Source organism: Piliocolobus tephrosceles, chromosome 13 (assembly GCF_002776525.5).
Source record: "Piliocolobus tephrosceles isolate RC106 chromosome 13, ASM277652v3, whole genome shotgun sequence".
NCBI lineage: Eukaryota > Metazoa > Chordata > Mammalia > Primates > Cercopithecidae > Piliocolobus > Piliocolobus tephrosceles.
The window spans coordinates 1,165,263-1,179,611 of NC_045446.1; the positions used below are offsets into that span (position 1 = coordinate 1,165,263).

Here is a 14,349-nt window from a genome sequence, read left to right on the forward strand (position 1 = left end):
TGGGCGGCCCCTCCCTGCCCGCGCGCCCGGGCGCCCCTGGCCGGCGCCGGGCCCCGGAGCGATGACATCGACGGGGAAGGACGGCGGCGCGCAGCACGCGCAGTATGTGGGGCCCTACCGGCTGGAGAAGACGCTGGGCAAGGGGCAGACAGGTGCGTGCGGCCGGGGCGGGGGCCGGGGCCGGGGAGGCCGCGCTGGCAACGCGCTGGGTGGGGGGCGCCCGAGGGAGGCCCCGGCCGCGAAGCCACAGGCCCGGCCCGAGCCCCGGCCGCGAACAATGGGCGGCCCGTGCGCCCCCGTCCGCTCGTGCGTCCCGGTTCCGCTGCGGACCCTGCAGGCCGCTTGGCTGCGGTCGGCCGGGCGCGGCCCAAGGACACGCGGCGCGGCGCGGGGCGCGCGGGCTGACGGGGGCGCACGGGCCGGGCAGGCTCCCCTCGGGCCCCGTTGCAGGTGCGCGGCCCGGGCCGCATTGTGCGCCCCGGCGACCGGGCCCATTGTGCCGCGGGAGGAGGGGGCCGCGCGGGCGCCCATCTGCCGTCTGCCGCGGCCGCGCTAATAGGCGTGCTGCCCGAGCAGCTGCGCCCCCGGCGGGACTCCCACCTCCGTGCGCCGGCCACCGGGGCCTCCGGGCAGGCCCGATTTCCCTCCGCGGTGGGGGCGGGAGAGTGCGGGGACCTGCAGAGGGCTGGACAGCGCCTTGCGCTGCTCCGGCTCCGGCTCGGGCTCGGGCGGGCGGAGCGTCTGTGACCTGCATTCCCCCGGGGGAGGGAGAGGCCATTGGTCCCGGGACAAGAAGTGCGTGGGACCTGACCCGTGGAGCGGCCCCGCGGCCTGCCGGCGGAGGGGGCTTCCCGGTGGGGCCTGGCTGTCATTCTAGGGAACAGGCGGGGTCCCTGCCTGTTCTAGGGAACCGGCGGAGGCCCGACCCAGGCCAGAGGCAAGCCCGGCTACCCTCGCATGTGGCCAACTCTCCCCGGGCCGCTGGGCTTGGCTAGCCCTTCATCTGGTCCGTCAGGCGCGTTCACAGAGTCGCCTTTGTGGAGGCTGGGGCTCAGCCATTTTCTTTCTTCTCCCAGGACCGGCCTGTCTCTTGGTGTCCCCGAGGTCCCAGGGCACTGCCTTTCCCTTCCAATCCGAGAAGTTCCTTAGACCCGGGCAGGCAGGGGTGGAGGGAAGGAGGAGGAGGGCGCTGGTGCAGGGTGGAGGCTCAGCCCCTCACGGCTGCACAGAGGAGGAGCTGGGAGGTGGCGTTGGGAAAGGAAAGTGGGCCAGGCCCAGGCTCTTGGGGGAGGACCGTGGCTGTGATGTAACTAAGGCAGAGCTGCAGGAAGGGGTTTGGGCCGGGGGGTTCAGGGGAACCCCCTTGCATTGGGTGCACAGCTTTCCCCCACCAGCCACGGCACGGAGGGGCCCCTGGCCACAGGGCAGGGTCTGGGCAGTTGCGGTGGTGTGGCCTGAGTTGGAGAGGAGGTGGCATTCAGCCCATGTCACCTGGGTTCAAAATTCTCGTCTTTCCCGGAAAGAAAAACTAGTTTGTGAAATCCGTGGTGAAGGAAGGGCCCAGGGCAGCGGGATGCAGGAGTCAGTGAGATAATCCAATTAGGGTCCCAATAAAATGTTATTATAAGGAAACATCCGTGTGTAAGTGAGGATACGATGAGTTATGTGCTGTGGGATGAGTTATGTGCTGTGCGCGGCCTCGGTGGGTAGGGGCTGGTCTCCAGTCTTCATGGAGTTCTGCTGGTGGCAGTTAATTACGGGAGGTTTCCACTGTAATTAACAGTAATGAATACAAAAGGATGGGCTGTGTGTGTCTACAACGTGCTGAGAGAGATATTTAGAAAACAGCTCGAGGGGGGGCACAAAGTGGCCCCTCTCTCCTGAGTTCTGATGGGCAGAGCGCAAGTGCGTCGCTGGCAGGGCCCTGGAGAAGGCCACCATTTCTGTGCATCTTCCCGTTGCTGCTGCTGAAGGCTCACCGGGAGTTGGGTGGATGTGGGGCCCCGAGGATGTGTGCTGGGCCACTTGGCAGCAGATGCCAGGAGAGCTGCCAGGTCCCAAGCTCAAGAGGGAGATAGGCTTCCTGCCAGGAGACCTCCGTGGGAGAACGGGAGGCTGAGCTTCTGGCCGCCACCGCCCGAGGACGGTCTGGTCCTGCCGTTGAGAACGCTTCTCCGGGGACCTGGACACAGGGGAGTTGTGGAGGCCTTGCTTGGGGGGCTGTTGGTGTGGACACGACTCCAGCCCCTTCCCTGTGTCTGTGGCTGGCAGTTTTGTTTGGCCCTCTCTGTTCATCTCCTCCCCTCTGCCTGAGTCCTTGAAAGTGGGAGCTGCTCGACTCGAGGTGGCCACTGAGAGGGAGGTGGTCAGTGGCGGTAAGCCTCATGGTACCACGAGAGCCCTTCCACCCAGCTGACCCAAGCTGGGGCCTGTTGGAAGGTGGGCCAAAAATATGCTCCACAACCTGCCCTTGGGGAGTCTGGCCGTGTGGGGAGGGGAGACCACACAGCCTCCCTCTGGGGCCTGGAGGACGCCGCTTCTAGGCGCTGCAGGGTCCCGTCGGCTGTCTTCTTGTGCCTTTCAACGCGAGTGCTCCATGGTCTCCCCTGTACAGCACCTGCCTGGCTTGTTGGGTCTGTGCCTCCTGCGGGGCCGGTGTGGTTGTACGGTCGGTCATCCTTCTGCATGGGGCGTCCTCTGCACAGCTCCCCTCGGTGGCCGTGGGGGTCGCCTCCAGTGGTCCCACTACTGGAGCCAGGCACCAGGTGAAGCCGTCAGAGCGCTGAGCAGCTGTGTAAGCCTCCTCGCCGGCTCCTCGGTGGTTTCTGGCCGAGACCTAGGGGGGTGTAGTCTGGGGTCGGGGTGGGCACCCACCTGCAAAGGTGCTGCCCCAGCTTTTCTCGGGTCCGAGAAAGGCTTGTGTAGCCTCATCTGAGCTTGACCCCTGCAGGGATGCCGAGACACAGTCCCTGCCAGCGAGGGCAACTGTGGAGGTTGGAGGGTGCAGACGCTCCGAGTTGGGGCGTGCAGGTCCAGGAGGGTGTGTGGCACAGGCTGGGTGGCCTTTGTCCCTGTGTGCCTTTGTCCCTGTGCCCCATCAGTACGCAGAGCAGGGCACCTTCTTGCCCAAACCTGGGCTCAGCTCCTGAAACCTGAGGGGCCTGGGAGGGCCCTGTGGGAGGAGCTGGAGAACCTCGGGCCCTTGGAGCTGTTCTTGGGGCAGGTGGGTGGGCTGCATAGGACGATGAGAGGCCTACCCTTGGGAATCCTCTGTCTGGGGCTTGGGAGAAGGAATGTGGCTGGGATAGGGCTCCCTGGGAGGGAGCAAAGGAGATAGGATGAGGGGCTGCACTGCAGCTCACCTGGCAGTGTTCACCTGCTGTGGTGTGGGGGAGGGCCCTAGGCTGCCAGGGACCTGGGACATCCCCTCCACGTTCTCAATGGCCTTTAGGAGAATTGAGCCCTGGTGGCTGCCAGGGTGGAGAGGGGTCCTGGGGTGGGAGGAGCCAGTGAAGATGGAACAGGTGAGGGGAGGGAGAGCCTGTGCCTGGGAGACCCTGAGGGTGACCCCAAGTCCAGAAGCTGGAGGCAGATGTGGAGGGGAAGGAAGCTGGCCTGAGATGAGGTTGGTTTAGAAAGTTGAACAGGATGGGCAGTGATTGGCTGTGGTGTGCAGGCCCCTGGAGATGGGCCACCCCTGCAGATGGGCCCCTGGAGATGAGCCCTTGGAGATGGGCCCTTGGAGATGGGCCCTGGAGGTGGGCTGTGCAGGGCTGAGCCTGGAGAGCTCATGGGCAGACAGGACTGGCAGCCTCCCTAGCTGTGAAAGTGGACTCAGCGTGGGGTGTCTGCTGTGAGACCCGGGGAATTCTGTGGCCCTCCCTGCATCAGGCCTTGGCCATCTGACCCCAGCTGTTTTGTTAGAGCGGCAGCCGCCTGGGGCTAGGCTGAACCCCTCATCTGCCCTGCACGGGGTTTCCACAAGCTTGGGTCTCAGGACGCTGTTCTCAAGGGCCCTGTGCACAGAGGCCGGGGAGCCGGCATGGCGGGCAGCCCTCCCATCTGAAGTCTCCCTGCCCCCCAAAGTCCCTGGAAAGGCCCATTTGGTGTCGGGCACCATGCCAGTGACTGCGCCAGGGTGGAGGCCTCAAGTTGCTGCCCCTAGAGTCTTCCCACCCTGCATGCCCTCCGCAGGGAGCCCCGTTTCCAGCTGAGAGCTGGCCTTGAGTGTCCCTGTCAGGGCCCTTGGCACAGAGGTTCCGGGTGGTGAGGACAGGCAGGGGTGAGAGGGTCGTTGGAGGTGGGAGGGTCGTTGGAGGCGGGAGCCCTAGGCCCCTGTCCTGTCCCCACCCACTGTGGCCTTGGGTACCTCAGGTGTGTGTGTGTGTGTCCCTGTTGACACAGGTTTCCCAGCCTTGTCACTGGCTGGCAATGGCTGAAAAGACAATGGGCAGAGGGCACCGCCCGACCCTGACCGTGCTGGCCGTGCTGGCCTGGCTCTGCTGAGACGTGTGTACGTCATGGATTTCCTGGATGTGGAAGCCTCAAGGCCAGGCTGTGCCCCCACCCCCAGCTGTGCCAGGGAGGACTTTTCAGAGTCACCGTGGCTGGCTGCCGCCCCACCTGCTCCACCGTCTGCCCAAGCAGGGAGTCATGTCCAGAACCACTGGGCATGCAGGGCCTGGGCTGTGATGCGAGGTTGGCCCCTAGGCTTCAAGGGGATCTGTTTGTGGCAGATCTCACGCGGGCCCAGCTGGGGCTACTGCCAAGGGCTGTGGCTCCTGCCCACCGCCAAAGCTCCAGGGACTGGGTCCCCACCATCGTTGGCTGCCATGGTGGTCAGGGCCCCTTCCTTGCTCTGAGGGTGGCTGGGAATGTCTTAGGGTTGTTGCTGCACCAGGTGTGTGTAGACCCCCACGTCCCCCATTCCTGGTGCCTCTTCCCTTCCAGCCGCCTCGAGAACTGCGTGGGGCCAGCAAGGCCTGTACCCCAGGACACCAGGGTTGCTCAGACTGGCTTCTGGACCTGGGCCTGAGTGACCTCTCCTGGTTCTCACTCCTGGAGTGACCCCGGGGCCTCTCATCATGGCCTCACCCTGCTCTGGCGCTCTGGGAGCCTTGCAGCAGACAGGAGACCCCTTCCAGGCTGGCCCAAAGGCAGGTCCGACCCCAGTCCCTGGGAACAGACTGAGTGGGCTGCGCCTCCCCGTCGGCCACTGGCTGCACCAGTCTGCCACTCAGGAGTAGCCTTCGGGAAGGCCCCGTCACCATCACCTGGTGGCGCTTGTGTGAGGGCTTCTGTGCCTTCCAGTCCTCACTAGGCACAGACCAACTTCTTTGGGCACCTGGGGAGGGTCAGGCCGTCTCTGAAGTCAGCAGCCCTGCTGGGCGGCTGGCACCAGGAGAGGAGGCGGGCTGACCCCTGTGACTGCCGGACGCCGGCAACCACCTGTGCGGGGCTGTGCCTGGATGGTGGCACTGTGGGGCGTCACCGTGCAGTTCTGGGCCCTGCCCGCAGCTCTGGACAGCCCACCTGGACCCTGGACCCTCAGAAGCAGAGGGACTGGGGCCTCAGGACCCCTGTGTGTAGAATGGGGTTTCCCTGAAGCTTGTGCGAGGTTCCAGTGGCTGGAAACACTATGCCGAGCAAGAGGACGGCAGACCAGCATCTGTCAGGCCCCTTGGGGCTTGCGTGTCTGGTCCTCTGTGCTCCCCTGAGCTCTGCAGGAAGTTAATGGTATCCCCCCACCTCCTCTGTGCAGGGCAGCCCCGTTTTCACCTGTTGGGCTGGTGCCTGTCAGGCCCAAGCCCCAGGTCCCAGCCCGGGCTGATGGAGCTGCCTGCAGGCCTGCCCAAGGCCTCGTCCCAGGGATGTCCGCCGGGCCAGGCTGCCCTGAGCCAGCTGCCTGGGGCTCTGGACAAGATGGAGGCTGGGCTGGGGCAGAAGCTGCAGGGACAAAGCAGGGATTGTACCAGGCCGGCTGCCTTTCAGGGCCCGGCCCGCCAGGTCCAGGCCTTGTTCCACCGCCTCTGAGGGGCCAGTGTTCTGGGCCCAGCAGCTGGGAGCCAGGCCCCACCCACAGAGCAGTGCTCCCGAAAGTCCCGCTGTTAAAGAGAAACTTCTCGTTTTCCTGGAAGGCTCCAGCTTCCCAGGCTCTTTCTGCTTTCAGTCCCGGGGCCCACGGAGGCCGTGGCAGACCTGCGCTGCTCTGACCCAGGGGCCTGGGCTGCAGGCTGGGCCTGGCTTCCTCTCTGAACCCTGGAGAGTGACAGCACCACCCCCAACAGATGGCAAGGTCCCATCGGTTGGCATGTGTCTCTCTGGGCACCGTGCTCCTTGTTGGGTGCCATGTCCTTGGGCTGAGCTTGGGTCCTGTCTGCCCTGGGGGTGCCATCCTGTGAGGACAGAGCTGCCTTTCCTGGGTGGCCATGGCAGCCTCGTGGCACTGGCTGAGAGGAACGGACACTTCTGTGCTGGGGCTGGGCTGTATGGGGCTGGGTAGGGCTGGTGGGAGTCCCAGGCACCTTGGCCTGAGGGGGATGGAGGTGCCCAGGGCATTCACGCCATCACTGCCCACTTGGCTTAAGCTGGAGCCCAGGGCCCTGGAGGGCAGGCTGGCCTTCCCCCCACCAGGCAGAGGCGAGAGGGCGCCTGGACGGCCGCCTGCATGGTCCCGTGATACAGCGGGGACGGCTGTACATGGGGCTGAGTCTCAGAGCCGTGGGTTGTTTGCGGGGGCACAGGGAGCCTGCTTGGCCCAGAATGTGGCCTCTGTGGGTGGCTTGGCCTGAGAGCCCCCAGGGAGCCCCTTGTATGGGAGAAGGGGTCAGGATAGGAACTGAGGGGCAGTGCGTGGTGGCCCTGCATGCTGAGGGAAAGCCCTTCTGCACAGCTGGCGTCAGGCCCGTGTCCTCGGCACCCTGAGTCAGCCTCAGGACCAGCCGCTGCCTGAGCTGCCTGGTTGGGGCTGGTCTGGGCCCCTGATCGGCCGCTTCCCTGGGCGGGGGTGACGTCACTGCCCTGGGTCCGAGAGTTATCTTGTGCACACAGACGTAACAGGTGTGATGCCTGCCCCGGGAAGGGTGGTGGCCAGGGTGGTCATGTCAGGCACTTTGACCCTGCCCCCTGGGGGTGCAGGGGGTGGAGAGGCAGCCCCAAAGCTGGGTTCTCAGAGACCTGGGGTGGCCAGTTGGGGGCTCATTCAGCTGCCCCCTGTGCAGCCGCTTGGTGTCATTAAGTTCCTGCAGAGTGCAGGGCAGCACAGAGGGCCAGCCAGGCCGGGGGCCAGAGGTTCCCCTCCCACACAAGCCCCGAGGGGTCCAGGCAGGAGGCAGTGGCCCCAGTCCGTAGAGGCCAGGGCAGCCTCTTCCCCAGGGTTAGGCTGCAGGCCCTGCTGGTGTGGCTTCGGGAGCCCTGGTCCCCATGCTCAGGCTCCATCCTGCTCATCTGTGATGGGGCCTGGGTGTACCCAGGTCCCTGGTAGGCACCAGGAGATGCTTGGGGTCCCCTGGAGCCTGGAGCCCTCCAGCCCCTCCACTTGCTTTTGGTGTTTGGGGTGGAGACTGGCCGTTGGCACCTGCGGCCATCCCTGGCTTTCATCCTGTGCCGTCCGGGGTCTTGGGGGTCCCTCTGCCAGCCCCATGGTGACTTCTTGCAGACAGGGTTTGCAGGGGGCTACAGAATGACTCCGTCCCTTCCACAGCACACAGGCACCTCCAGCCAGAAGGAGCTGGGCAGGCAGCCCCGCGCCAGGCCAGAGCCACAGAGCTGTTGTGACTGGGGGTCTCTGGTCAGGACGTTCCTGTGCTGTCTGTTGTGGGCAAGGCCCCCAGGGCAGGGCCACCTCCAGGGTATGTGGTTCCAGACACTGGCTGATGGTCACTTGTGTCCACACCACAGTTTCCCTATCTGTGCAGTGGCTTAGACAGGACGGTGGGGTGGTGCCAGGGGGTTGCACCTGCCGGGACTGAGCCCAGGGCCTGGCCCTGCCCCTGGGGCCAGTGTCACCCTCAGGGCAGAGCCAAGGAGGGGAGATGGCTTGTGGGCCATGGTGCCCGAGAGGGGAGAAGCAGATCAGATGGCATCAGTGTGTAGCTCTCACCCAGCCGATGGGATTTTTGTGGAGCTCTCTCTGTTGAGGACAGCGAGCGTGGAGCCATGAGCTGTGAGCCGTGATAGGGATTGTGGCAAGGCCGGGCCGGTCAGCTGGGCCCAGCTGGGGATGCCAGGGCTGCATGGTTCCTCGGGGCTCAAACTGGCGGCTGCACCCACAGGGCTCTGGGCTGGTGAGGAGCTTGTCCTGCCTATCCCTCTGCTGCCACAGTGACTCTGGACGCATCCCATGTCACCCACTGTGGCTCTGCCTTCTGCCGGGTGGATGTGGGGGATTTGAGGTACATGGGAAGCAGTGAGTTCTGGGCCTGACCGAATTCCCCAGTGCCATCGGGCCCAGCCTCCTTCGTCCTTGGTACCCTGGGGTGTGGTGGCTGAGCCCCAGCTCTGTGGTTCCCGAGGCTTTTCTGGGGTGGAGGCGTCACTCCACGTCCTGGTGTTTTCACATGGGAGCAGAGGAGAGTGCCCCAAGCCTGGTGAGCACTGCCCCATAGCTGCCAGCAACACCCCTCACCTCTGTTATGCAGAAATAGTCCCAGGCACCGTTTATTGTAAACATTTGGTGTGCACATATAACAGAGAAACTCTTGAAAATCAAAGGGCCGTTACCACCCTGAGAAATTAGCACTGATTTCTAGAAACCGGCAGGAAGCAAGTCAGATGCTGGGATTTTAACTTTAAAAGAACGTTTCCCAGGCCTGGGCCTCCACCACCAGCCCAGTCTCCCTGCAGGAGGAACTGGGCAGGTGCTGGGCTCTGCTTGGAGCCGTGGACTCAGTCTCCTGCCCTCTCCATGGCTGGCGGCTGCTCCCAGGGGCCCTGAGCCTTAGCGTTCCCCGGAGGCCCAGGCATGGGGTGGGCCTGGGCTCCACATCACTCAGGATTTTCCAGATGAAGCTGACACTGGTTGGGGGACCCCACTTGGAGAGCTGGGGTAGCTGTGGCTCCTCTTCCATAACCCCTGACCCTGGGCGGTGGTCTCCTCTTCCATAACCCCTGACCCTGGGCGGTGGCCTCCTCTTCCATAACCCCTGACCCTGTGTGGCAGCCGCGGGTACCATCTTCCACCCATCCACGTCCTTCCTGGGCAGCAAATGCTGCCAGCACCAAGCCAGGCACAGGGCCAGCAAAACGCCCTGGCCTGCCTCAGGACACACATTCTGGAATGTTCACTGTGTGTCTCACACATGCAGGTGGTCTTGGGGGCAGATGCCACGTGGGAGAAGTGGGGCCCCGTCAGCTCTGTTCTCCGTTGTGGTGGGGGCAGGGAGTGGAGGACTCGCCGGCTCTGCCTGGGCCCTGCAGCTGCCCACCTGCGACACTGTGGCCCTGGGAGGCGTGCAGATGAGGAGCCAGCCCAGGGCTGGGGCCCTTCCCATCTAGCCGTGGCCCTCCCCAGGCTCCTCGTGGTGCTGGGACCCTGCGGCGTCTGCTCCTCTGGCCCAGGGACTGCCAGCAGCGGGGCTGTGTGACCCTCCTTCCTTCTGTCCCTGTGGTGCCCGGCTCCCAGCCTGGCCTCAACGTGGGGCATTGGGGGCTCATTTCATTCAGGCCACATGAGTGTCAGGACAGCCACCGTGGGGCATCGGGGAGGACCAGCAGACAGAACAGTGGTGGAGCCGATCACAGAGCTGCAGGGGGCAGGGGACGCCCTGCCCACTCCGCAGGCCTCTAGGCTCCCATCTTCACAGAGCTGCCCTGCCGAGGCGCCTGGCCTGTGTCCTGAGCACCTGCCCCTGGTGTCACACCTCACCTGTGAGCGGTTGATGCGCGGCTGCCCTCGCGGGTCTGTATTTTTGGATTTCCTGCCGGGTGTCTGTGAGTCGGTGCTCTCGCCTGGGGTACGGGTGCTCTCCCGGATGTGCCTGCGTCTCACGGTGAGTCTGTCTGCCTGGGATTGTCACAGCCTGGAAGAATAGGTTGCTTTGCCAGCCCCCCACCTTCCTGCACGGTCTGGAGGGCTCAGGAGCCCCTGGGGCCAGGGCCAGCGTACCCAGGAGTATGTTCCTGGAGCAGGGGGACCTCACTCCTGGGCCAGCAGCCCTGCCTCCTGCAGGCTGCTCAGAGCCCCTTTGGGCCCACGGCAGCCGCTGGCGCAGCCCCTGCCCGTCCTCTCTGGTCTCCAGGGAAGGCAGCGGCGGCCATGGGTGGTACAGAAGCCCCTGCTCTGCTGCGTCGTCCCGGAGCAGAGAGGACACAGCAGGGAGCTCCCCGGCTTTGAGTAAGAGGAAGAGACCTTGCGCCCTGTCCCGCAGGCGGGGAGGCCCCAGGGAGCTGTCCAGCACCAGCCGTGCTGAAGTCTGCAGCTTCAGCCTCCTGCGAGGGCGCCTGCCTTGGTGCTGGGTCCTCGCAGCCCAGCTGCAGCTGGAGAGAGATGTGTGAGGGTCGGGGGGTTTTGGCAAGATCCCAAACCTGTCCTCAGCTGTGGGTCTCTGGTTCTGTGCTGAGGAGGGGCAGGAGGAAACCAATGTGCTCGGTACCTCCTGCTGCCAGTCCCCCAGCCCTGGGCCCTGAGCAGACCCCCAGGCCCCACCCCTCGTGCCCTGCCAGGGCGTCTCTGTCTTTAACTTGCAGGGGAGAGGGAGGGCCAGGGCCCCGCAGAGCTGAGGGTGCCCCTGCGTGTGGGTGCCGGAGAGCAGGCATGGAGCAGCCTAGGGAAGGCTGGGGGGCCTGGCCTCGCACTCTCCAGAGACAGTGGGCGTCGGGGCTCCCCGAGGCAGGGCAGGCACTGCGGGCTGTGGTGGGGTCTGGTCCAGGTGCCCTGGAGCTCACTCCTGGGAGCCCTTTGTGACAAACTCGTCCAAGTCACCTTGTTTCAGGGCTCATGTGGCCTGAGGGCAGGTGACTTGCAGGAGGTTGAGAAGGTGGTCTTGGGGCCAGATGGGTGTGAGCAGAGGAGCTACTGCTGCAAACCCAGCTCCAGGCTGCCGTGACCTGAGCCTAGTCCATTCCTGAGCCCCGCCTCCTGGGAGGAGCATTGCAGAGGGTGGGTGGTGCTGAGTGTAACCCTCTGGCTGCCCCACTCTCCTCCGGGGACTTGCCTCTAAGGCCAGCCGGGCCCTCCTGGTGGGTGAAGGGCAGTGTCCCCCTGGAGCTCCCCACACACAGGAGAGGGTCCTCTAGGGCCTCATCTGATCCTGCCTGGGCACTGGTGGAGGGCCAGGACTCAGGAGGCCAGGACAGAAAAGGCCACTCAGGCCCACAGCCCCTCACTCGGGGACAGAGGGTCTCCTGCCAAAGGTAGAGGGAGTGGAGTGGGGGCAGCTGACGCACGGGGAGGGAACGGGCCTTGGGAGCCCAGCCCCCAGCACAGGAGGCGGGAGGGGCGCTGAGCTGGACAGCGAGGGGCTGCGATTGCGTCTGAGGAGACAGAGGGCTCAGATCAGCTGGGAGGTTTGTTGACCCAAAACCCCAAATCCCCGGGGATTTGTGACTAATCGAAGTGCACAGATGAGCACCTTCTCCAGCAAACGCCGGGGCGGCCGAGGGCGTTTGCAGATGGTGTGGGCGGGAGGACGGGTGGGCCCCACGGGGCTTCCACCGGGGGAGGTGCCTGGCTGCAGGCATCTGCCTGGCCCCTGACCCATGGGGTGCTGAGTCCCCCATCCCACAGCTCGCCTGTGGGGCCAGCTGGCATGGGGCCTCGTCCTCAGGGGACCTGTGTCCACGCCGCCCTTCCCCTGGGGCAGTGCCCTCGTCTCTGCCTGCTATGACCTGACCGGCCAGGCTTGCCTGCTGGAGGGAACTTGGCAGTCGTCCCCTAGCCCAGGTTGGAGGCTGCTGTGTGTGGCAGAGCGTGTGAGGTGGCCACCCCTCACCCCAGGCCTCAGCCTCACTGGCTCACCGGTCACTGTGGGGTCCTCCCCACCAGGGCTATCCTGCTGGTGCCCCTGCTGGTGCTGGGGGTTGGAGCTGAAGGCTGCTCTCAGGCCCGAGGGCCCCGGGCTCCTGGCCTCAGCCCCCTCTCTGCTCCTTCCACTCAGGAGGCTACAAAACCCTTAGACTCATGGGGGATGGGCAGGGGCAGCGGAGGAGGGGTCCTCCCAGCGGAGGTTGGGGCTGGCTGTTTGGTGTGAAAAGGGGATAACTGACACCCCACCTCTGACAGTGTGGCCTGAGCTCCCGTCACCCCAGTTGGGTGGTATTTGACAACGCTGTTAGGTCCTTACCTGCTGGTGCTGGGTGACAGTCCTGTTGTGGCACCTGGTGCACTGATGATCACCTGCGGACCCCGTGCTGGTGGGACAGAAGTGGGCTCTGTGCTGGGCTGTGTGGCTCGTGGTGACGTTGGATAGACCAAGCCCCCGCAGGGCCTGTGCTGAGAGTGACCTGGGAATGTCCAGGCATGTCTCAGGGAAACACGTTGAGTGCTTACCCATGGCGGGAGGCGGCCGGGCTCCAGGCCCCACTGCCCAGCTTGGGGTGGGGCATCATGGGAGTTGGGATGGGAGGCAGGGGCAGCAGACCTGGTCAGATGGGGCGAACGGGGTGAGCCTGGCCTGGAGTTGTACCCAAGCCCCTGCTCCTCTCCTGGGCTTCACTCACCTGCTGGGAGACCTTCCAGGGCCCTTGGCCTCTTCGGGTCTGTCTGGGCTTTCCTTAGAGGGGCCTGCCTAGCTCCGCTCAGATTCTGGGGCTGTGTTGGGTGTCTCAGCTCCTTCCCACCCCTCTTCCTACCCCTCCAAGTCAGGTGGCAGCTGTAGGTCAAGGACTGACTCGCTTTGACCAGTCAGTGTGAGCTGAATTCGCATCTGTCTGGGTGAAAGCCTCCAGAGCCAGCACCCTCTCCCCTACCCCACAGAAGCCCGTGTGGGTGCACAGTGCCTCTGGCCTGGCCCCGAGAGGTTGCAGACTCAGCCCTGTGGCCATTGTGTGGATTGCCCCTGCCGCAGCCACCTGCAGGTGCCGTGGGATCCAGGTGCAGGGAGCTGGCTCCCTGCCCAGGGCCTCACTCCTCTGTGTTCCCCTCATGTCTCCGGGCCCCATGTCCTTGATGCCGCCCCTCTTCCTGACCCTGCTGTCCTGTCACATCCCCTCTTCGGGTAGTGGCACGGGAGGAGGCCGTCATCCCAGCCAGGCCTCCCTCTGCCTCAGCCTTCCAGGATAGATGTCCCATTGGCTGAGTGTTGCACCTGCCTCTGCTCCTTGCCTTGCTCTGCCTTCCCCTCCATCCCTGTCCCGGCACCTGGAGGAGGTAGGGGTGGGGAAGGGTCCTCGGGGGAGACCGTCTGCACGGCCCCTCCCTGGAGGTCAGCCGGAGCACCGGCCTCCGGAGGGCAGAGGGGGTTCCTGATGTGACCCCTGCCTCTAAGACCACAAGGCGCTCAGCTGACGTTTGGAGGGCAGCAGCAACGGGCATGGGCCTGCGGCCCCTGCCTCTCCCCCTTCTGCCCTTCCTGCAAGCCACCTGCTACCCGCTGCCCGCTAAGCAGCTCTATTCTTACTGCGCCCTGGAGATTACCTCTGCAGCGGCTCCTCTGGGACAGGCAGGCTCGCTGGGTTGGGGGCAGGGCTCAGCACTTCCGCCCTGTGGGAGAGTGACCAAGGGGCCCTGCATGGAGTCCCTCCCCAGCTCTCCCTGCCCCCGTGTCCTGGCACAAGGCCCCTGAAGGTGTGGCAGGCAGGTGGGCATGCAGGCCTCCGTCTCTGGTGGTCTAGGGGGTGGGGGTGGCTCTCCAAGGGGTGTGGGCCTCCGTCTCTGGTGGTCTAGGGGGTCGTGGAGGGTCTCTCTGAGGGGCCTGGGCAGCCTCCAGCCCCTCCCCAGGGAGGTCAGTCACCCTGGGAGGGGGCTTGGGAGCGGCCTGGGCCAGGCTGCCTCGTCCACAGCCCTGGGCCAGCCTGTGGGGCAGGGAATATGGACACTGCCCTCCCAGCCCTCTGCTCAGGACCCTCCACCCCTCCCCACTTGGCACAGGAGCTGATGATGCTCCTGAGGCCCTGCGTGCCAGCCGGGTTGGGAGGTGTGTGTGTGTGTGTGTGGCGTGTCTGCATGTGCAGGTGTGTGCGTGCGTGCCCACCTGTGTGTGCAGGTGCCAGCCTTGCCCAGCTTTCCCCCGTGGCTCGTGAAGCTCAGGATGGCTGGCGGAGCCGGTGGCAGCCCCACTGTGTGAGAGTTGAGTAGTTGCGGTCCTAGGGCTTGCCTGCAGCCAGTACCCAACAGTTACAGGCAGCGACCTGCCAGCCCCAGCCTCTTCTTCTAGGAAAACACACCCTGTCCTGCTCAGGGGTCTGGGATGG

At 65.1% G+C, this 14,349-nt stretch overlaps 1 protein-coding gene across 5 annotated transcripts in view; it reads left to right on the top strand.

Moving 5' to 3' along the window:
• Positions 1 to 6: 6 nt before the first annotated feature.
• Positions 7 to 14,349, top strand: part of BRSK2 (BR serine/threonine kinase 2) — a 64,107-nt gene continuing 49,764 nt past the window's right edge. For 3 of the 5 annotated variants that reach the window (XM_023183480.1, XM_023183479.1, XM_023183481.1), the window contains exon 1: positions 7 to 152. In XM_023183480.1, the coding sequence (XP_023039248.1) occupies positions 62 to 152 (91 nt within the window). In that variant the 5' untranslated portion in view covers positions 7 to 61. The remainder of the gene's footprint in view (positions 153 to 14,349) is intronic. The other 2 variants (XM_023183478.1, XM_023183477.1) reach the window with 1 other exon arrangement.